Below are 22,545 nucleotides of genomic sequence, written 5' to 3' on the forward strand. Positions count from 1 at the left end.
GTAGAATCCTGTAGAAAACAACAGGGTCAGACACAGTAGAATCCTGTAGAAAACAACAGGGTCAGACACAGTAGAATCCTGTAGAAAACAACAGGGTCAGACACAGTAGAATCCTGTAGAAAACAACAGGGTCAGACACAGTAGAATCCTGTAGAAAACAACAGGGTCAGACACAGTAGAATCCTGTAGAAAACAACAGGGTCAGGTGGTGTGTAATAACAAAGAGCTCCCACAGAGACTGAAAACAGTATTGATATCTGACAGTGGGACATTCTGATGGTTTGATGTCCTATTTGTTTCTGATAAAAAGACCTGAGGCATTCCAAAACACCGGGAAGTGGACTATTAGAGAGTACTATTAGCACTATAACGCCCACGTGCCATCCAGGCCGCTCACTGTATTTACCTCACTTGTCACTTCATTGACAAACACACCTTTTTAGAGGGGCAGAGCAATTGTATTCAAAGGCACTGTTACGCAATACTGATCCAACATTATGTCAACATAGCAGAGCGAGTGGGAGGTTATTTTTGTCCCTGGGACATGGTGTGTGTGTTTACCTGGGTTGCCCTGTGGGGTGGAGGGTAAGTCCTGTGAGCTCCTGTAAGTAATGAGCACTAGGATTACAGTTAGTCAAATAAAGCTTGTGTGACGAGAGAGCGAGAGCGAGAGCGAGAGAGAGGAAGAAAGAGAGAGAGAGAGGAAGAAAGAGAGAGCGAGCGAGAAACCGAGAGACGCTTGAGTGTGATCTATTTACATCAGGGCACCACGCCACAGAACTTCTTACGTAAATCTCTAAAGACATCCTGCCACTCTGATCCCCAGCTCAATAGTTAAAGGGGCAGTACACTCCAAAATCTAAGTTTGTACAATGTCCACTGACCTCAAAGTTGACTGACATCCAAACGTTACAGATTCTCTACAACAGGTGCCATCTATTTAAATTATTCAAATTCCCCCATATGCTGCTATTACCAACCATAATCATGCTTCATCTATGCTCCTGGGATACATTCTTCTTCTGTATTTGTGAACCCACAGAACAGGATATGACATACAGTGCATTCGGAAAGAATTCAGACCCCTTGACTTTTCCCATATTTTGTTACGTTAAAGCCTTATTCTAAAATGGATTAAATAAATAAAAATCCTCAGCAATCTATACACAATACACCATAATGACAAATCATGAATAGGTTTCTAGAAATGTTTGCTAATTTATTAATAATAAAATAACAGAAATACCTTACATAATTATTCCGACCTTTTGCTATGAGACTCGAAATTGAGCTCAGGTGCATCCTGTTTCCATTGATCATCCTTGAGAGAGAGAGGACCACATCTACTGGTCCCATTATCCAGAGAGAGATAGGACCACATCTACTGGTCCCATTATCCAGAGAGAGAGAGAGAGAGGACCACATCTACTGGTCAATTATCCAGAGAGAGAGAGAGAGGACCACATCTACTGGTCCCATTATCCAGAGAGAGAGAGAGAGGACCACATCTACTGGTCCCATTATCCAGAGAGAGAGAGAGGACCACATCTACTGGTCCCATTATCCAGAGAGAGAGAGAGAGGACCACATCTACTGGTCCCATTATCCAGAGAGAGAGGACCACATCTACTGGTCCCATTATCCAGAGAGAGAGAGAGAGGACCACATCTACTGGTCTCATTATCCAGAGAAAGAGAGAGGACCACATCTACTGGTCCCATTATCCAGAGAGAGAGAGGACCAAATCTACTGGTCCCATTATCCAGAGAGAGAGAGAGAGGACCACATCTACTGGTCCCATTATCCAGAGAGAGAGTGAGAGGACCACATCTACTGGTCCCATTATCCAGAGAGAGAGTGAGAGGACCACATCTACTGGTCCCATTATCCAGAGAGAGAGTGAGAGGACCACATCTACTGGTCCCATTATCCAGAGAGAGAGTGAGAGGACCACATCTACTGGTCCCATTATCCAGAGAGAGAGTGAGAGGACCACATCTACTGGTCCCATTATCCAGAGAGAGAGAGAGAGGACCACATCTACTGGTCCCATTATCCAGAGAGAGAGAGAGAGGACCACATCTACTGGTCTCATTATCCAGAGAGAGAGAGGACCACATCTACTGGTCCCATTATTCAGAGAGAGAGAGAGAGGACCACATCTACTGGTCCCATTATCCAGAGAGAGAGAGAGAGGACCACATCTACTGGTCCCATTATCCAGAGAGAGAGAGAGAGAGGACCACATCTACTGGTCCCATTATCCAGAGAGAGAGAGGACCACATCTACTGGTCCCATTATCCAGAGAGAGAGAGGACCACATCTACTGGTCCCATTATTCAGAGAGAGAGAGAGGACCACATCTACTGGTCCCATTATCCAGAGAGAGAGAGAGAGGACCACATCTACTGGTCCCATTATCCAGAGAGAGAGAGGACCACATCTACTGGTCCCATTATCCAGAGAGAGAGAGAGAGAGGACCACATCTACTGGTCCCATTATCCAGAGAGAGAGAGAGAGAGGACCACATCTACTGGTCCCATTATCCAGAGAGAGAGAGAGAGAGGACCTCATCTACTGGTCCCATTATCCAGAGAGAGAGAGAGAGGACCACATCTACTGGTCCCATTATCCAGAGAGAGAGGACCACATCTACTGGTCCCATTATCCAGAGAGAGAGAGAGAGGACCACATCTACTGGTCTCATTATCCAGAGAAAGAGAGAGGACCACATCTACTGGTCCCATTATCCAGAGAGAGAGAGGACCACATCTACTGGTCCCATTATCCAGAGAGAGAGAGGACCAAATCTACTGGTCCCATTATCCAGAGAGAGAGAGAGAGGACCACATCTACTGGTCCCATTATCCAGAGAGAGAGTGAGAGGACCACATCTACTGGTCCCATTATCCAGAGAGAGAGTGAGAGGACCACATCTACTGGTCCCATTATCCAGAGAGAGAGAGAGAGGACCACATCTACTGGTCCCATTATCCAGAGAGAGAGAGAGAGGACCACATCTACTGGTCTCATTATCCAGAGAGAGAGAGGACCACATCTACTGGTCCCATTATTCAGAGAGAGAGAGAGAGGACCACATCTACTGGTCCCATTATCCAGAGAGAGAGAGAGAGGACCACATCTACTGGTCCCATTATCCAGAGAGAGAGAGAGAGAGGACCACATCTACTGGTCCCATTATCCAGAGAGAGAGAGAGAGAGGACCACATCTACTGGTCCCATTATCCAGAGAGAGAGAGGACCACATCTACTGGTCCCATTATCCAGAGAGAGAGAGGACCACATCTACTGGTCCCATTATTCAGAGAGAGAGAGAGGACCACATCTACTGGTCCCATTATCCAGAGAGAGAGAGAGAGGACCACATCTACTGGTCCCATTATCCAGAGAGAGAGAGGACCACATCTACTGGTCCCATTATCCAGAGAGAGAGAGAGAGAGGACCACATCTACTGGTCCCATTATCCAGAGAGAGAGAGAGAGAGGACCACATCTACTGGTCCCATTATCCAGAGAGAGAGAGAGAGAGGACCTCATCTACTGGTCCCATTATCCAGAGAGAGAGAGAGAGGACCACATCTACTGGTCCCATTATCCAGAGAGAGAGAGAGAGGACCACATCTACTGGTCCCATTATCCAGAGAGAGAGAGAGAGGACCACATCTACTGGTCCCATTATCCAGAGAGAGAGAGAGAGGACCACATCTACTGGTCCCATTATCCAGAGAGAGAGAGAGGACCACATCTACTGGTCCCATTATCCAGAGAGAGAGAGAGAGAGGACCACATCTACTGGTCCCATTATCCAGAGAGAGAGAGAGAGAGGACCACATCTACTGGTCCCATTATCCAGAGAGAGAGAGAGAGGACCACATCTACTGGTCCCATTATCCAGAGAGAGAGAGAGAGAGGACCACATCTACTGGTCCCATTATCCAGAGAGAGAGAGAGAGGACCACATCTACTGGTCTCATTATCCAGAGAGAGAGAGAGGACCACATCTACTGGTCCCATTATCCAGAGAGAGAGAGAGAGGACCACATCTACTGGTCCCATTATCCAGAGAGAGAGAGAGGACCACATCTACTGGTCCCATTATCCAGAGAGAGAGAGAGAGAGGACCACATCTACTGGTCCCATTATCCAGAGAGAGAGAGAGAGAGGACCACATCTACTGGTCCCATTATCCAGAGAGAGAGAGAGAGGACCACATCTACTGGTCCCATTATCCAGAGAGAGAGAGAGAGGACCACATCTACTGGTCCCATTATCCAGAGAGAGAGAGAGAGGACCACATCTACTGGTCCCATTATCCAGAGAGAGAGAGAGAGGACCACATCTACTGGTCCCATTATTCAGAGAGAGAGAGAGGGGACCACATCTACTGGTCCCATTATCCAGAGAGAGAGAGAGAGGACCACATCTACTGGTCCCATTATCCAGAGAGAGAGAGAGAGGACCACATCTACTGGTCCCATTATCCAGAGAGAGAGAGAGAGGACCACATCTACTGGTCCCATTATCCAGAGAGAGAGAGAGAGAGGACCACATCTACTGGTCCCATTATCCAGAGAGAGAGAGAGAGGACCACATCTACTGGTCTCATTATCCAGAGAGAGAGAGAGGACCACATCTACTGGTCCCATTATCCAGAGAGAGAGAGAGAGGACCACATCTACTGGTCCCATTATCCAGAGAGAGAGAGAGGACCACATCTACTGGTCCCATTATCCAGAGAGAGAGAGGACCACATCTACTGGTCCCATTATCCAGAGAGAGAGAGAGAGAGGACCACATCTACTGGTCCCATTATCCAGAGAGAGAGAGAGAGGACCACATCTACTGGTCCCATTATCCAGAGAGAGAGAGAGAGGACCACATCTACTGGTCCCATTATCCAGAGAGAGAGAGAGAGGACCACATCTACTGGTCCCATTATCCAGAGAGAGAGAGAGAGGACCACATCTACTGGTCCCATTATTCAGAGAGAGAGAGAGGGGACCACATCTACTGGTCCCATTATCCAGAGAGAGAGAGAGAGGACCACATCTACTGGTCCCATTATCCAGAGAGAGAGAGAGAGGACCACATCTACTGGTCCCATTATCCAGAGAGAGAGAGAGAGGACCACATCTACTGGTCCCATTATCCAGAGAGAGAGAGGACCACATCTACTGGTCCCATTATCCAGAGAGAGAGAGAGGACCACATCTACTGGTCTCATTATCCAGAGAGAGAGAGAGGACCACATATACTGGTCCCATTATCCAGAGAGAGAGAGAGGACCACATCTACTGGTCCCATTATCCAGAGAGAGAGAGAGGACCACATCTACTGGTCCCATTATCCAGAGAGAGAGAGAGAGGACCACATCTACTGGTCCCATTATCCAGAGAGAGAGAGAGAGAGGACCACATCTACTGGTCCCATTATCCAGAGAGAGAGAGAGAGGACCACATCTACTGGTCCCATTATCCAGAGAGAGAGAGGACCACATCTACTGGTCCCATTATCCAGAGAGAGAGAGGACCACATCTACTGGTCCCATTATTCAGAGAGAGAGAGAGGACCACATCTACTGGTCCCATTATTCAGAGAGAGAGAGAGGACCACATCTACTGGTCCCATTATCCAGAGAGAGAGAGGACCACATCTACTGGTCCCATTATCCAGAGAGAGAGAGAGAGAGGACCACATCTACTGGTCCCATTATCCAGAGAGAGAGAGAGAGGACCACATCTACTGGTCCCATTATCCAGAGAGAGAGAGAGAGAGGACCACATCTACTGGTCCCATTATCCAGAGAGAGAGAGAGAGAGAGAGAGGACCACATCTACTGGTCCCATTATCCAGAGAGAGAGAGAGAGGACCACATCTACTGGTCCCATTATCCAGAGAGAGAGAGGACCACATCTACTGGTCCCATTATCCAGAGAGAGAGAGAGGACCACATCTACTGGTCTCATTATCCCGAGAGAGAGAGAGGACCACATCTACTGGTCCCATTATCCAGAGAGAGAGAGAGAGGACCACATCTACTGGTCCCATTATCCAGAGAGAGAGAGGACCACATCTACTGGTCCCATTATCCAGAGAGAGAGAGGACCACATCTACTGGTCCCATTATCCAGAGAGAGAGAGAGAGGACCACATCTACTGGTCCCATTATCCAGAGAGAGAGAGAGAGAGGACCACATCTACTGGTCCCATTATCCAGAGAGAGAGAGAGAGAGGACCACATCTACTGGTCCCATTATCCAGAGAGAGAGAGAGAGGACCACATCTACTGGTCCCATTATCCAGAGAGAGGACCACATCTACTGGTCCCATTATCCAGAGAGAGAGAGAGAGGACCACATCTACTGGTCCCATTATCCAGAGAGAGAGAGAGAGAGGACCACATCTACTGGTCCCATTATCCAGAGAGAGAGAGAGAGGACCACATCTACTGGTCCCATTATCCAGAGAGAGAGAGAGAGGACCACATCTACTGGTCCCATTATCCAGAGAGAGAGAGAGAGGACCACATCTACTGGTCCCATTATCCAGAGAGAGAGAGAGAGGACCACATCTACTGGTCCCATTATCCAGAGAGAGAGAGAGAGGACCACATCTACTGGTCCCATTATCCAGAGAGAGAGAGAGAGGACCACATCTACTGGTCCCATTATCCAGAGAGAGAGAGAGAGAGGACCACATCTACTGGTCCCATTATCCAGAGAGAGAGAGAGAGGACCACATCTACTGGTCCCATTATCCAGAGAGAGAGAGAGAGAGGACCACATCTACTGGTCCCATTATCCAGAGAGAGAGACAGTTAGGACCACATCTACTGGTCCCATTATCCAGAGAGAGAGAGAGTTAGGACCACATCTACTGGTCCCATTATCCAGAGAGAGAGAGAGAGGACCACATCTACTGGTCCCATTATCCAGAGAGAGAGAGAGAGGACCACATCTACTGGTCCCATTATCCAGAGAGAGAGAGAGAGGACCACATCTACTGGTCCCATTATCCAGAGAGAGAGAGAGGACCACATCTACTGGTCCCATTATCCAGAGAGAGAGAGAGGACCACATCTACTGGTCCCATTATCCAGAGAGAGAGAGAGAGGACCACATCTACTGGTCCCATTATCCAGAGAGAGAGAGAGGACCACATCTACTGGTCCCATTATCCAGAGAGAGAGAGAGAGGACCACATCTACTGGTCCCATTATCCAGAGAGAGAGAGAGGACCACATCTACTGGTCCCATTATCCAGAGAGAGAGAGAGGACCACATCTACTGGTCCCATTATCCAGAGAGAGAGAGAGAGGAGCACATCTACTGGTCCCATTATCCAGAGAGAGAGAGAGAGGAGCACATCTACTGGTCCCATTATCCAGAGAGAGAGAGAGAGGACCACATCTACTGGTCCCATTATCCAGAGAGAGAGAGAGAGGACCACATCCACTGGTCCCATTATCCAGAGAGAGAGAGAGAGGACCACATCTACTGGTCCCATTATCCAGAGAGAGAGAGAGAGAGGAGCACATCTACTGGTCCCATTATCCAGAGAGAGAGAGAGAGAGGACCACATCTACTGGTCCCATTATCCAGAGAGAGAGAGAGAGAGGACCACATCTACTGGTCCCATTATCCAGAGAGAGAGAGAGAGAGAGGACCACATCTACTGGTCCCATTATCCAGAGAGAGAGAGAGAGAGAGGACCACATCTACTGGTCCCATTATCCAGAGAGAGAGAGAGAGGACCACATCTACTGGTCCCATTATCCAGAGAGAGAGAGGACCACATCTACTGGTCCCATTATCCAGAGAGAGGACCACATCTACTGGTCCCATTATCCAGAGAGAGAGAGGACCACATCTACTGGTCCCATTATCCAGAGAGAGAGAGGACCACATCTACTGGTCCCATTATCCAGAGAGAGAGAGAGAGAGGACCACATCTACTGGTCCCATTATCCAGAGAGAGAGAGAGAGGACCACATCTACTGGTCCCATTATCCAGAGAGAGGGAGAGGACCACATCTACTGGTCCCATTATCCAGAGAGAGAGAGAGGACCACATCTACTGGTCCCATTATCCAGAGAGAGAGAGAGAGGACCACATCTACTGGTCCCATTATCCAGAGAGAGAGAGAGGAATAAAGCTGAAGCGCAACAGCCCCCGCCACCCAGCTCTGTTCACAACAGCCCCCGCCACCCAGCTCTGTTCACAACAGCCCCCGCCACCCAGCTCTGTTCACAACAGCCCCCGCCACCCAGCTCTGTTCACAACAGCCCCCGCCACCCAGCTCTGTTCACAACAGCCCTCGCCACCCAGCTCTGTTCACAACAGCCCTCGCCACCCAGCTCTGTTCACAACAGCCCCCGCCACCCAGCTCTGTTCACAACAGCCCCCGCCACCCAGCTCTGTTCACAACAGCCCCCGGCACCCAGCTCTGTTCACAACAGCCCCCGCCACCCAGCTCTGTTCACAACAGCCCCCGCCACCAGCTCTGTTCACAACAGCCCCCGCCACCCAGCTCTGTTCACAACAGCCCCCGCCACCCAGCTCTGTTCACAACAGCCCCCGCCACCCAGCTCTGTTCACAACAGCCCCCGCCACCCAGCTCTGTTCACAACAGCCCCCGCCACCCAGCTCTGTTCACAACAGCCCCCGCCACCCAGCTCTGTTCACAACAGCCCCCGCCACCCAGCTCTGTTCACAACAGCCCCCGCCACCCAGCTCTGTTCACAACAGCCCCCGGCACCCAGCTCTGTTCACAACAGCCCCCGCCACCCAGCTCTGTTCACAACAGCCCCCGGCACCCAGCTCTGTTCACAACAGCCCCCGCCACCCAGCTCTGTTCACAACAGCCCCCGCCACCAGCTCTGTTCACAACAGCCCCCGGCACTTCAATGTTCCATTTTCCCCTCAGTGTGACTTCCTCACAAACTGTGGTTGCTGCTTAGCAGAAGAGTGACTATGAAAGCCTCCATTACGTTTATAATAAATAAAGTCTTTATAGAAATTGACCTTGGGCTTTGTGCTTTCTCACACTGCCAGAGGTGTGCAGTTATTCAACAGTCTGCTGTGTGTTATTGCTTACGCAATACGCCTTTATTCCAGTTAATGAAAGATGGCCCTAAAACTGAGGGTAGAGCCATTCACTACAAATCATCTACAATGAATTGTAAATGACTGTTCGTCTGTCATTTATACAGAAAATAACACTCAGGAAGTAGCGTTCAACTTGGATTGGATTTATAAACTGAGGGAGCAAGGCACAACTACTCAAACATGAGGTTCATTTCTCTCATATAGTTAGGTCATGTGATGTAGGCCGTCATTGTAAATAAGAATTTGTTCTTAACTGACTTGCCTAGTTAAATTAAAGGTTAAATAAAAAGAAAATGCAAAAAATGACATGCCCGATGTCTAAGTGGTGAGCTTTGTCGTTGTCTAGGAAACAGATGTGGATTGTTCTGGGTGGAAGAACACACTGCAATCTAATCTCAGGATGCATTCACACACACACATTAATAATCATTGTGACACAAAAGCCCTTGAGTAGTTTAAAGGCCCAGTTCAGTCAAATTTGATCTTTCATGTGTTTTATATATATTTACACACTATGAGGTTGGAATAATACTGTGAAATTGTGAAAATTATGATAATGCCCTTTTAGTGTTTTAGCTGTTGGAAAGACGGCCTGAAATTTCAGCCTGTTTTGGTGGGATTTAGTTTTGGCCTTCCTGGTAACATCACCAGGCTGTAAATGTGTCGGTAGACCAATAAGAAAGATTGTGTCAAACCTCTCTGCCAATAACAGCTAGTTTTCCTCTCTCCACTCAGACCACTCCCACTAGAGAGTCCTAGCTACATTTTTGCTTGAGATATTGCTCTTCACTATTAAGCTATTTCGGTTTATTTTTGACAATTTTAATTGAAAACAATCTCAGTAATGTGATTTGATAGAACTAAAAACAGCTGCATTGGACCTTTAAGTGTAAGTGGGCTTCCTATAGCGGACCCAGAGATGAATTGGCCAAATAAAATAAAATATCCTTTTATGAGTAAATGTCACTAGGATATATGCCACATCATCGCTGGGAGGTAATGTAGTCAAACTGAAGCATGCATTTGTGAATGTGTGTGTGTGTGTGTGTGTGTGTGTGGTGTGTGGTGTGAATGAGTGTGTGTGTGAACATACCTGGAGTGTATCTCTTTATACCTCTTCAACACCACACCAACCCAGCCGGTCTAAAGCAGTGGTTCCCAAACTGTGGGGCCCTAGCTAAAGTTTTTTTAGCCCATTGAGCGGGATGCCCCCCCGTGCCCCCCTCCCCCCGGTGAAACATTATGAGAACTGCTGGTCTAAAAGTACCAGATGGGCGGGGTTTGCTCTTTTGCAACTATTCTATTGCTTCCATATAGTCAGGCAAGCTCAATCAAGCCCAGATAAAGTATTTGAAATTATTTTTAAATATAATTTGGTCTGCACCAAACCAACCCATGTGAATTATTAGGAGTATATCTCTTTAAATGCTGGTGAAGGGACTCCAAGGAGTGAGAGTTCACTTTCAGCCTGCTCTATATTGGAGCGTTACGTTCAACATTTCCTAACTCAATTACTTCAAATAGTAAATCCAATAAAACTCAGCCTAAGTGAACTGCAAATGCTACTGTCTCTACCCTGGTCCCAGATCGGTCAGTCTCTACCCTGGTCCCAGATCGGTCAGTCTCTAACCTGGTCCCAGATCGGTCAGTCTCTACCCTGGTCCCAGATCGGTCAGTCTCTAACCTGGTCCCAGATCGGTCAGTCTCTAACCTGGTCCCAGATCGGTCAGTCTCTAACCTGGTCCCAGATCGGTCAGTCTCTAACCTGGTCCCAGATCGGTCAGTCTCTAACCTGGTCCCAGATCGGTCAGTCTCTAACCTGGTCCCAGATCGGTCAGTCTCTACCCTGGTCCCAGATCTGTCTCTACCCTGGTCCCAGATCTGTCTCTACCCTGGTCCCAGATCTGTGTCTACCCTGGTCCCAGATCTGTCTCTACCCTGGTCCCAGATCTGTCTGTACTTTAGCCTACTCCATTGTCATTGTAAAGCCAAACACTGGCATGACAATTCCATAAAGAGCTGGCTAGAAACAATAAATATCTGAATGAAATGGCTCATGTCCATTCATTGTATACCGTAGTATGAGTGGTCAAAGCGATGAGTCATCATCAGGCAGCTGGTGTTGACACTGGTGTCCGTTGAAACAAGCTCATGGTCAGGGTTGGGGAGTAACTGATAAACTGCAACTTTAATCCGTTACGTTACCAGAAAGAAAAAAATAACTAATCAGATTACATATACTTTTGAAAAACTAGATGATTACTTCTTGGATTACTTTTCCATTAAGGATGTTGGCGAGAAAAAAAATACATTGACACCTTTCTATTTTCTCAAAGACATTCAATTCAGCACTGGAAAAAGGTGCAAGATGAAGTTTGTTCTACCTGAGCGAGACTGACCAGAATTCAGAGACTACTATGATGTCAGAGACCACTATGATGTCAGAGGGTACTATGATGTCAGAGACCACTATGATGTCAGAGACCACTATGATGTCAGAGACCACTATGATGTCACACCAAATACATTTGATGGATCATTTTGTCTTCTTCTAGTACCTCATAAGAGGAAACTAATCCAAAAGTAACAGAAAGTAAATCAGATTATGTTACCAAATTTGGGTAATCCAAAAATGACGTTACTGATTACAATTTTGGACAGGTAACTAGTAACGGATTACATTTAGAAAGTAACATCCTGAACCCTGCTCAGTTACTTATACTGGAATATGGCAACGAGCTGCCCACTTAATCATTAACTCACCAACCACCTCATGCGCACAAAACGTTGAAAAGACGTTAAAAAGACATTCAAATACATTGGAAAGACGTTAAAAAAGACGTTAGAATACATAGAAAAGACATTGAAATGCATTAAAATTTGTTGAAAAGACGTGAAACGACATGAAGACATTGAAAGACATTGTTCAGACGACGTTAAAAATATATGCTAAAAATAGGTCTTCTTCTTTGAGCACGTCTTGCTCAGTGCGTTCATTAGCACCTCAACCAGACCACTAACTAACTACAACAATTATTTCTGGTTACAGCAAAACTATTCAAAACAGATAAAAACCATACTAGAAAACTTCACCACAATTGTGAATAAAAAGGTACATTGGTCAACCAGCAAGAGTCGAAACTCACTATCAATGGGTATGATCATTGAATAATAACACTTCTGTTCGTCAACAGAGGCATCAAGAAAGTCCTGTATCACATCTTAGAAAAGCCATATCACGTCCTTAACTACAGTAGCCTTTACTGTCAAGATGGTGTGTCAATACCAGGCCATTGGAAACCAATCAATCTATGTAAACAAACAGCATTACATCATCTCATTCTCACATACCTCAATACAACTCCTTCAAACAATTCTTCCTTGATCCTCTCTCCATGTTCACAGAAATTCTCAATGTAACTATCGCCCACGCTCTCTGTGTCCACCTCTCTCGCTCTCTCTGTAATGGACTTTGCTTGTTGTTGTCTAGTAGTGTGCGAGCCTATCCTCTCCAGTCCTACAGAGCCAGTAGTCAGTGGAGAAGTGGAGGACTCTAGGATCACAGCAGCTGACTCATGGCCCCGCACAACCCTTTAAGGCACCGGAGAAAATAAACCCCATGAGTGGGGAGAGAGGCGGATACACACACACAGAAAGAGAGAGACACACACACACACAGAAAGAGACACACAAACTCCTGTGTTTTTATACAGGCAGGAAATGGAAGAGAGTTATTTATTTTCTACAAGGGCCCTAGGAGACATGGCCTGCGTCCCAAATGGCACCCTATTCCCTACATAGTGCACTACTTTTGACCACGGTCCATAGGGCTCTGGTCCAAAGTAGTGCACTATATAGGAATGGGGTGTCATTTGGGCCAAACATGATCTGTCTGGTCCTTGTTCTTGTTACAGATGAACCAATTCTCTAGAAACAAGCAACGTAATAATGGGAGCATTATCATTCAAAGCCTGCCTCTCTGAAACAAGGTCACAAGAGATTTGACATTTAAGTTTCTTAGCCAAGGGCTAACTTGCTGCACACAGACGAGGGTGGTGGGGTGTGTACGTGACTGTGTGCGCGTGTGTGTATTCTACTGACCTTTCCAGAGCTGGAACTTGATAATGATGGGCAGAGAGAGATGAGAAGAGAGAGAGAGCGAGACGGCCAGAGAGCGAGACGGCCAGAGAGCAAGATGGCCAGAGAGAGAGACGGCCAGAGAGAGAGATGGCCAGAGAGCGAGATGGCCAGAGAGCGAGATGGCCAGAGAGAGAGATGGCCAGAGAGAGAGATTAGAAGAGAGAGAGATGGCCAGAGAGAGAGATGGCCAGAGAGAGAGATGGCCAGAGAGAGAGATGGCCAGAGAGAGAGATGGCCAGAGAGAGAGACGGCCAGAGAGAGAGACGGCCAGAGAGAGAGACGGCCAGAGAGCGAGACGGCCAGAGAGCGAGACGGCCAGAGAGCGAGATGGCCAGAGAGCGAGACGGCCAGAGAGCGAGACGGCCAGAGAGAGAGATGGCCAGAGAGCGAGATGGCCAGAGAGCGAGATGGCCAGAGAGCGAGATGGCCAGAGAGCGAGACGGCCAGAGAGCGAGACGGCCAGAGAGCGAGACGGCCAGAGAGCGAGATGGCCAGAGAGCGAGATGGCCAGAGAGCGAGATGGCCAGAGAGCGAGATGGCCAGAGAGCGAGACGGCCAGAGAGCGAGACGGCCAGAGAGCGAGACGGCCAGAGAGCGAGACGGCCAGAGAGAGAGATGGCCAGAGAGCGAGATGCCCAGAGAGAGAGATTAGAAGAGAGAGCACCAACTCACCTGTGTGGATGTGTTTAGTCAGTTGTGAGGTTGTCGGCCCTATTCTATCATGTTCTTATTCGGTCGAATAGAAATTCTTAGAAACTACAGCCATATACACTTTTCAAAGAAACTATATAAAACCTCAATCCAATGAAAGACACCAGTCAGTCTCAGTTTCTTCCGTCTTATAACACATCTATCTTGTCTTAAGACTCAAGGGGGTGTACTTACAAACCTGCCTTCTGCAAGCACCTGCATTTTGGATCCCCCTAATATCTGATACCTCAGCAATTCTCTGTAGTACACACACACTCTCCCTCTCTCTCTCTCTGTGGTACACAGTCCTCTATCATAGTTGAATAAGGCCTATGACTATCTGACTCCTAAGCATACAGCAGAAACAAGCAGTGGTTGCTCATTGGACCCACAAACAGGAACCAAACCAAACAATGGGCAGTAATCAAACCTCTCGTCGCCTCCAGCTCAGAGCAGACTACCGTCAAAACAGTCTGGCATAAGGACCACGTTTCACTTACTAATTACCTTGAGTCTACAGTTGAGACAGCTTTCATACAACAACAAAACAACTAACAGTCAGTAAGCCAGAACTTGGCTGGACAAGAAGCCATCAGCCTTCAAAAGGCCCTCATTGTTCCAATGTAACCTTCCCTTCCCAGCTTCCTTCCTTTCTGATGAGGAGGGAGTCTAACCATAGAAATAGTATGACTAGCCCAAAGCCCATGGTTCTTACTCACAGTCAGTCATATTCATGAATTGGCTACAACAAATGTGTCATTATTCATTTTCTGGGATGCACAATGAATGTAGTGAGTGTGTTCACACAGAACATCCTTTGATAGTCTTTAAAAAAAAAGCTTTGCACTGATTTGTGAAGAAGAGGTCAAGTCTATTTATCACATCTCTAATGTGTTATGCAAACAACAAAAAGAAGACTAAAAAGCAACAGAAAAAAAAGCAATTTTCTACAAGATAAATACATGTATTATTATGGTCAACAATGTCTAAATGTACAGAAACTGTGAGCACTGCAAGTGTGGACAATCACAAACAGACATCCACAAACACATACACAAACCAGTTAGCTACAGTATTCAATTAAAATGCAATAAAGCCAGCAGGAAAGCTCCAGAGTTGTAATCTACCTACTTTGGCTGGAGACAATCCAGAGCTGCAAATAGAGCTGCCAGTCAGAGCTCTAAATGTATTACTCTGGGATCTCTCTGCTCCCTGAATACGGTGTCCTCTCTTTCGCCCTCTATCAGTCTCTCATTGGTCTGACTGCACTGCAACTCACAGCAGGTGAACTACAAGTTGAGTTCCTGTGAACCCTTCCATCAGTACCCCCTCCCCCTGCTCCCCGTCTCTCACTCACTCCCTCCCTCCCCCGAAGATCTCCAACTCCCTCCCGCCCTTTGCTCCCCCTCCCCCGGAGATGGCTAACCCTCTCGCCCCCCACCACCCACACTCCCTCTCCCGAAGATTACCAAATCCATCCCGCCCCAGCTACCCCCTCCCCCTCTCTCCCGAAGATCACCAAATCTATTCCGCCCATGCTCCCCCTCTCTCAGTCCCGCCCTCCTCCCCCAGGCACTATCTATGACAAATCCAGGCCTGTCTTTTTCACAAGTCGCAAGTTTAACTCCGGCATTACAGATCACATTAAATACACATTCACCCACCTTCTCCCTCTCTTCAACAATTTCCTATCACAAAAATCAAAAGTCAACCTGTGCTTCTTCAAGGTACCTAAACTATTCCGAGCATGCAGTCAGATAAAGAATGCATGTGGTTGGTCTGTGCATTCCCCAATAGGAGGAGTTAGTTTGCTGTTGTGCTGTGTTAGGGCAGCAGTGGAAAAAAAGTACCCAATTGTCACACTTGAGTAAAAGTAAAGATAACTTAAAAGAAAATGACTCAAGTAAAGTGAAAGTTACCCAGTAAAATACAACTTGAGTAAAAGTCTAAAAGTATTTGGTTTTAAATATACTTAAGTATCAAAAGTAAAAGTACAAATAAAAATAATTTCAAATTCTTTAAATTAAGCAAAGCAGACGGCGACATTTTCTAGTTTTTTTAATTTTACAGATAGCCAGGGGCACCTCATTTACAAACGAAGCATGCATTTATTGAGTCCGCCAGATCAGAGGCAGTAATCACGACGAGGGATGTTCTTTTGAGAAGTGAGTGAATTGGACCACCTTCCTGTCCTGATAAGCATTCAAAATGTAACTAGTACTTTTGGATGTAAGGGAAAATGTATGCAGTAAAAAGTACATAATTTTCTTCAGGAATGTAGTGAAGTAAAAGTAGTAAAAAATATAAATAGTAAAGTACAGATACCCCCAAAAAAAGACTTAAGTAGTACTTTCAAGTATTTTTACTTAAGTATTTTACACCATTGGTGTTAGGTGGCTGTTGAAAGCAGCAACACAAACAGTGGTGGTTCCTCCAGCATGCCTTGTGTACGCCTCCTCCAAAGATAAAATGTGTCTGCTAAGTATTGTTTGGTCCAACTAGGAATCTAATTCAGATTGAATTCACCTCAAGGCCATTCATTCAATGTTAATAAGGAGCAGAGTTTTTCCTGGTCAGGTTACTCGACATTCATTCATTCAGCAGTGAGCGCCTGTACAATGAAAACAGCCATGCTGGATCACTGGCTTGTGTTCATTAGGTAACAAATGAAAGAAAACAGACCGAAACAAGGAGGGACTACCTGGACATGTCCAATAAGAAACACTCCTTTTTGCTTTACGTTTCAAAACATTTTCCATTGTGTGCCCTAATGAACACGACTCAGGTCTTTAACATAGGAGCGGTAGACTACCTTGTGTACTGCGGTCCCCAGGTCTTTAACTTAGGAGCGGTAGACTACCTTGTGTACTGCGGTCCCCAGGTTTTTACAGTAGGAGAGGTAGACTACCTTGTGTACTGCGGTCCCCAGGTCTTTACAGTAGGAGAGGTAGACTACCTTGTGTACTGCGGTCCCCAGGTCTTTACAGTAGGAGAGGTAGACTACCTTGTGTACTGCGGTCCCCAGGTCTTTACAGTAGGAGAGGTAGACTACCTTGTGTACTGCGGTCCCCAGGTCTTTACAGTAGGAGAGGTAGACTACCTTGTGTACTGCGGTCCCCAGGTCTTTACAGTAGGAGAGGTAGACTACCTTGTGTACTGCGGTCCCCAGGTCTTTACAGTAGGAGAGGTAGACTACCTTGTGTACTGCGGTCCCCAGGTGTTTACAGTAGGAGAGGTAGACTACCTTGTGTACTGCGGTCCCCAGGTCTTTACAGTAGGAGAGGTAGACTACCTTGTGTACTGCGGTCCCCAGGTCTTTACAGTAGGAGAGGTAGACTACCTTGTGTACTGCGGTCCCCAGGTCTTTACAGTAGGAGAGGTAGACTACCTTGTGTACTGCGGTCCCCAGGTCTTTACAGTAGGAGAGGTAGACTACCTTGTGTACTGCGGTCCCCAGGTCTTTACAGTAGGAGAGGTAGACTACCTTGTGTACTGCGGTCCCCAGGTCTTTACAGTAGGAGCGGTAGACTACCTTGTGTACTGCGGTCCCCAGGTGTTTACAGTAGGAGAGGTAGACTACCTTGTGTACTGCGGTCCCCAGGTCTTTACAGTAGGAGAGGTAGACTACCTTGTGTACTGCGGTCCCCAGGTCTTTACAGTAGGTGATGATGTTCCTACTGGACGTGTAACCACTCAGCTGGGCAAACTGGTACCTGGACACACACACAGATGGACCAATGAAGAAAGGGATACATTTATTGAATCTAGAAATAAAATGTGCAGATTTCAATTATCTTTAAAGACTCAGATGATGCATTCAGGATGGAGGAAAACACAACCCATGAGATCACAACCCATGAGAACACAACCCATGAGAACACAACCCATGAGAACCCATGAGAACACAACCCATGAGAACACAACCCATGAGATCACAACCCATGAGATCACAACCCATGAGAACACAACCCATGAGATCACAACCCATGAGAACACAACCCATGACCCATGAGAACACAACCCATGATAACACAACCCATGAGAACCAAACCCATGAGAACACAACCCATGAGAACACAACCCATGAGAACACAACCCATGAGATCACAACCCATGAGAACACAACCCATGAGAACGCAACCCATGAGAACACAAGAGAACACAAGAGAACACAAGAGAACACAACCCATGAGAACACAACCCATTAGAACACATCCCATTAGAACACAACCCATTAGAACACAACCCATGAGATCACAACCCATGAGAACACAAGAGAACACAACCCATTAGAACACAACCCATGAGAACACAAGAGAACACAACCCATTAGAACACAACCCATGAGAACACAACCCATTAGAACACATCCCATTAGAACACAACCCATGAGAACACAACCCAAGAGAACACAACCCATTAGAACACAACCCATGAGAACACAACCCATTAGAACACAACCCATTAGAACACAACCCATGAGAACACAAGAGAACACAACCCATTAGAACACAACCCAAGAGAACACAACCCAAGAGAACACAACCCAAGAGAACACAACCCATGAGAACACAACCCAAGAGAACACAACCCATGAGAACACAACCCATGAGAACACAACCCAAGAGAACACAACCCATGAGAACACATCCCATTAGAACACAACCCATGGTAACAATCCTACATAACATTAGGATAGAAAGGGGTAAGAGGTCACCAATGTAAATGCATTGAGCTGTTTATTTATTCCACCATCATTCGTACATTATACTAGTTGGCACAATGTCAGAACACTGTGCATAGCTTATGTAACATTTTAAAGGTTACACTACATTTTCTACTGGTAATAATATCATATTTTAAATGTTGTTATTCTCTTGAAACTTTGTGTGTGTGTAATGTTTACTGTTAATGTCTGATTGTTTCATTTAAATTTGTTGGTTTCTGTCACTGTTGTTTTGTTTTTCACTTCCTTTGGCAATGTAAACATGTTGCCCATGCCGATAGATAGATAGATAGATAGATAGATAGATAGATAGATAGATAGATAGATAGATAGATAGATAGATAGATAGATAGATAGATAGATATACACACACATACATACACACACACACACAGTTGAAGTCAGAAGTTTACATACACAGCCAAATACATTTAAACTCAGTTTTAACAATTCCTGAAATGTAATTCTACTATAATTCCTTGTCTTAGGTCAGTTAGGATCACCACTTTATTTTAAGAATGTGAAATGTCAGAATAATAGTAGAGAGAATGATTTATTTCAGCTTTTATTTCTTTCATCACATTCCCAGTGGGTCAGAAGTTTACATACACTCAATTAGATTTGGTAGCATTGCCTTTAAATTGTTTAACTTGGGTCAAACGTTTTGGGTAGCCTACCAAAAGCTTCCCACAATAAGTGGGGTGAATTTTGGCCCATTCCTCCTGACAGAGCTGGTGTAACTGAGTCAGGTTTGTAAGCCTCCTTGCTCGCACACGCTTTTTCAGTTCTACCTAGCAATGTTCTATAGGATTGAGGTCAGGGCTTTGTGACGGCCACTCCAATGGCCGCGAGAGGACACGGAGCGCGAGCGAGAGGACACGGAGCGCGAGCGAGAGGACACGGAGCGCGAGCGAGAGGACACGGAGCGCGAGCGAGAGGACACGGAGCGCGAGGACAAGGAGCGCGAGCGAGAGGACACGGAGCGCGAGCGAGAGGACACGGAGCGCGAGCGAGAGGACACGGAGCGCGAGCGAGAGGACACGGAGCGCGAGCGAGAGGACACGGAGCGAGAGGACACGGAGCGAGAGGACACGGAGCGCGAGCGAGAGGACACGGAGCGAGAGGACACGGAGCGAGAGGACACGGAGCGCGAGCGAGAGGACACGGAGCGAGAGGACACGGAGCGCGAGCGAGAGGACACGGAGCGCGAGCGAGAGGACACGGAGCGCGAGCGAGAGGACACGAAGCGCGAGCGAGAGGACACGGAGAGCGAGCGAAAGGACAGGAGAGCGAGCGAAAGGACACGGAGAGCGAGCAAGATGACACGGAGCGTGGAGACGGAGCGAGAGGGAGAGCGGAGACGGAGCGGAGACGGAGTGAGAGCGGAGACGGAGCGAGAGGGAGAGTGAGAGAGGAGACGGAGCGAGAGTGAGAGCGGAGACGGAGCGAGAGGGAGAGCGGAGACGGAGCGAGAGTGAGAGCGGAGACGGAGCGAGAGTGAGAGCGGAGAAGGAGCGAGAGGGAGAGCGGAGACGGAGCGAGAGGGAGAGCGGAGACGGAGCGAGAGGGAGAGGTGCAGAGTGAATGGTGAATATCAGCATTATAAACACCACCTACACGGAGTACCCAACAAGGCACAACAAAGACACTGAGCACCTTCTCAACGTGTACACCAAAACACCCTCCCAAGTCCTGACACGAGAAGTCAGAGGTTGACTGATAACATATTATTATCTCTTAGTCTTCTCCCTGCCTACTGTTGTTTTCTACAGGCTGTCCAATCACCTTACACAGGGGGAGGGCCACTGTGCTGTCACCCTATCGTAACACCTGCTACCCAAACCCATTTCCATACAAAACCCTGTAGGTACAGTAATAGTCAACATGTTGTGCCATTACATGAGGGTACAGCATCATAGACATGGGTCATACACTATGAGGGTACAGCATCATAGACATGGGTCATACACTATGAGGGTACAGCATCATAGACATGGGTCATACACTATGAGGGTACAGCATCATAGACATGGGTCATACACTATGAGGGTACAGCATCATAGACATGGGTCATACACTATGAGGGTACAGCATCATAGACATGGGTCATAAGGGCTACCGAGTGGCGCAGCGGTCTAAGGCACTGCATCACAGTACAAGAGGTGTCACTACGGTCTCTGGTTCGAATCCAGGCTGTATCACATCTGGCCGTGATTGGGACTCCCATAGAGCGGCGCACAATTATCCCAGAGTCGTCCAGGTTGGCCGGGGTAGGCCGTCATTGTATATAAGAATTTGTTCTTCACTGACTTGCCTAGTTAAATAAAAGGTTAAATAAAAGTAAAAAATAAGCTATAGCCTAAGAGAATATATTACCGATCACTTTTTATTATAAATTGAAATCATAGACTACTGCATACACACCCAGACAGGGGTGAAACTCTAGTCCCATGTCCCTACCTATATGATACTATGCCTAAATCATTGTTAAAGTGATGTAATACAGGGCTGTAGTGTGTGTGCATGTGTGTGTGTACTTTACCTGTTGAGCAGGGAGAAGAGGCCCTTGGCGGAGGTGATGAGCTCCAGCACCACCTGCAGTACGCTGGCTGGCAGCTTGGTGGCGCTCTGCCCATCATAGGTGTTTACCCTCCAGCGGATCTGGATGCCCATGATCAGGGAGTGGGCCACCACGCACAGGTTCTCTGTCAGACTGCGCAGGGTCTCCCCTCCCATACCGTATGTCTGGGGAGGGAGACAAGGAGGGAAACAGAGAGTGAGGCAGGGGCAAACACCTCACAGACCTACACACAGAGAGACCAGACTGCAGAGTCAGTACAGAGAGACCAGACTGCAGAGTCAGTACAGAGTCCAGACTGCAGAGTCAGTACAGAGAGACAGAGAGTCCAGACTGCAGAGTCAGTACAGAGAGACAGAGAGTCCAGACTGCAGAGTCAGTACAGAGAGACCAGACTGTGGAGTCAGTACAGAGAGTCCAGACTGCAGAGTCAGTACAGAGAGACAGAGAGACCAGACTGTAGAGTCAGTACAGAGAGACCAGACTGTAGAGTCAGTACAGAGAGTCCAGACTGTAGAGTCAGTACAGAGAGTCCAGACTGCAGAGTCAGTACAGAGAGTCCAGACTGCAGAGTCAGTACAGAGAGTCCAGACTGTAGAGTCAGTAGAGAGAGTCCAGACTGTAGTCAGTACAGAGAGTCCAGACTGCAGAGTCAGTACAGAGAGACCAGACTGTAGTCAGTACAGAGAGACAGAGAGTCCAGACTAGAGTCAATACAGAGACGTTGTCCAGACTAGAGTCAGTACAGAGAGAAAGAGAGTCCAGACTGTAGAGTGAGAATGAATAAGACACTAAGAGTGTAAATAATACTGTAATAGTGGACTGACTGGTTTAGTAAAATGAAAGACAGTCATTGAAAAGTAGATCTAGTTGTGTAGGTTATCATAATTCCATGATGCACAATGACATTAGGAGTGTCTGTCTACATAAATGATCACACGAAAACCCAACCAATGACATTTTGGGGAATATTCAGGAGGTGGAAACTTTCCGTGGGAATTAACGGGATTATATGGGAATATATGGGAAATAACCTCTCTAGGCTAGGGGGCGGTATTTTCACGTCCGGATGAAAAGCGTGCCCAAAGTAAACTGCCTGCTACTCAGGTCCAGAAGCTAGGATATGCATATTATTAGTAGATTTGGATAGAAAACACTCTGAAGTTTCTAAAACTGTTTGAATGATATATAAGTATAAAATAACTTATTTGGCGGGCGAAACCCCGAGGACAAACCAACCAGGAAATTTCTTTTTTGAGGTCACTCTCTTTTCAATGGGT

At 47.0% G+C, this 22,545-nt stretch overlaps 1 protein-coding gene across 1 annotated transcript in view; it reads right to left on the reverse strand.

Moving 5' to 3' along the window:
- The window catches only part of LOC120060161 (connector enhancer of kinase suppressor of ras 1-like), a 98,178-nt gene that overhangs the window by 56,419 nt on the left and 19,214 nt on the right, over window positions 1–22,545 (reverse strand). Inside the window, exons 3-4 of the mRNA XM_039009282.1 lie at window positions 21,230–21,432; window positions 17,590–17,674 (exon numbers count right to left, since the gene is read on the reverse strand). Of these exons, the coding sequence (XP_038865210.1) occupies window positions 17,590–17,674; window positions 21,230–21,432 (288 nt within the window). The remainder of the gene's footprint in view (window positions 1–17,589; window positions 17,675–21,229; window positions 21,433–22,545) is intronic.

The sequence above is a fragment of the Salvelinus namaycush genome, chromosome 15 (genome assembly GCF_016432855.1).
Source record: "Salvelinus namaycush isolate Seneca chromosome 15, SaNama_1.0, whole genome shotgun sequence".
Classification (NCBI taxonomy): Eukaryota; Metazoa; Chordata; class Actinopteri; order Salmoniformes; family Salmonidae; genus Salvelinus; species Salvelinus namaycush.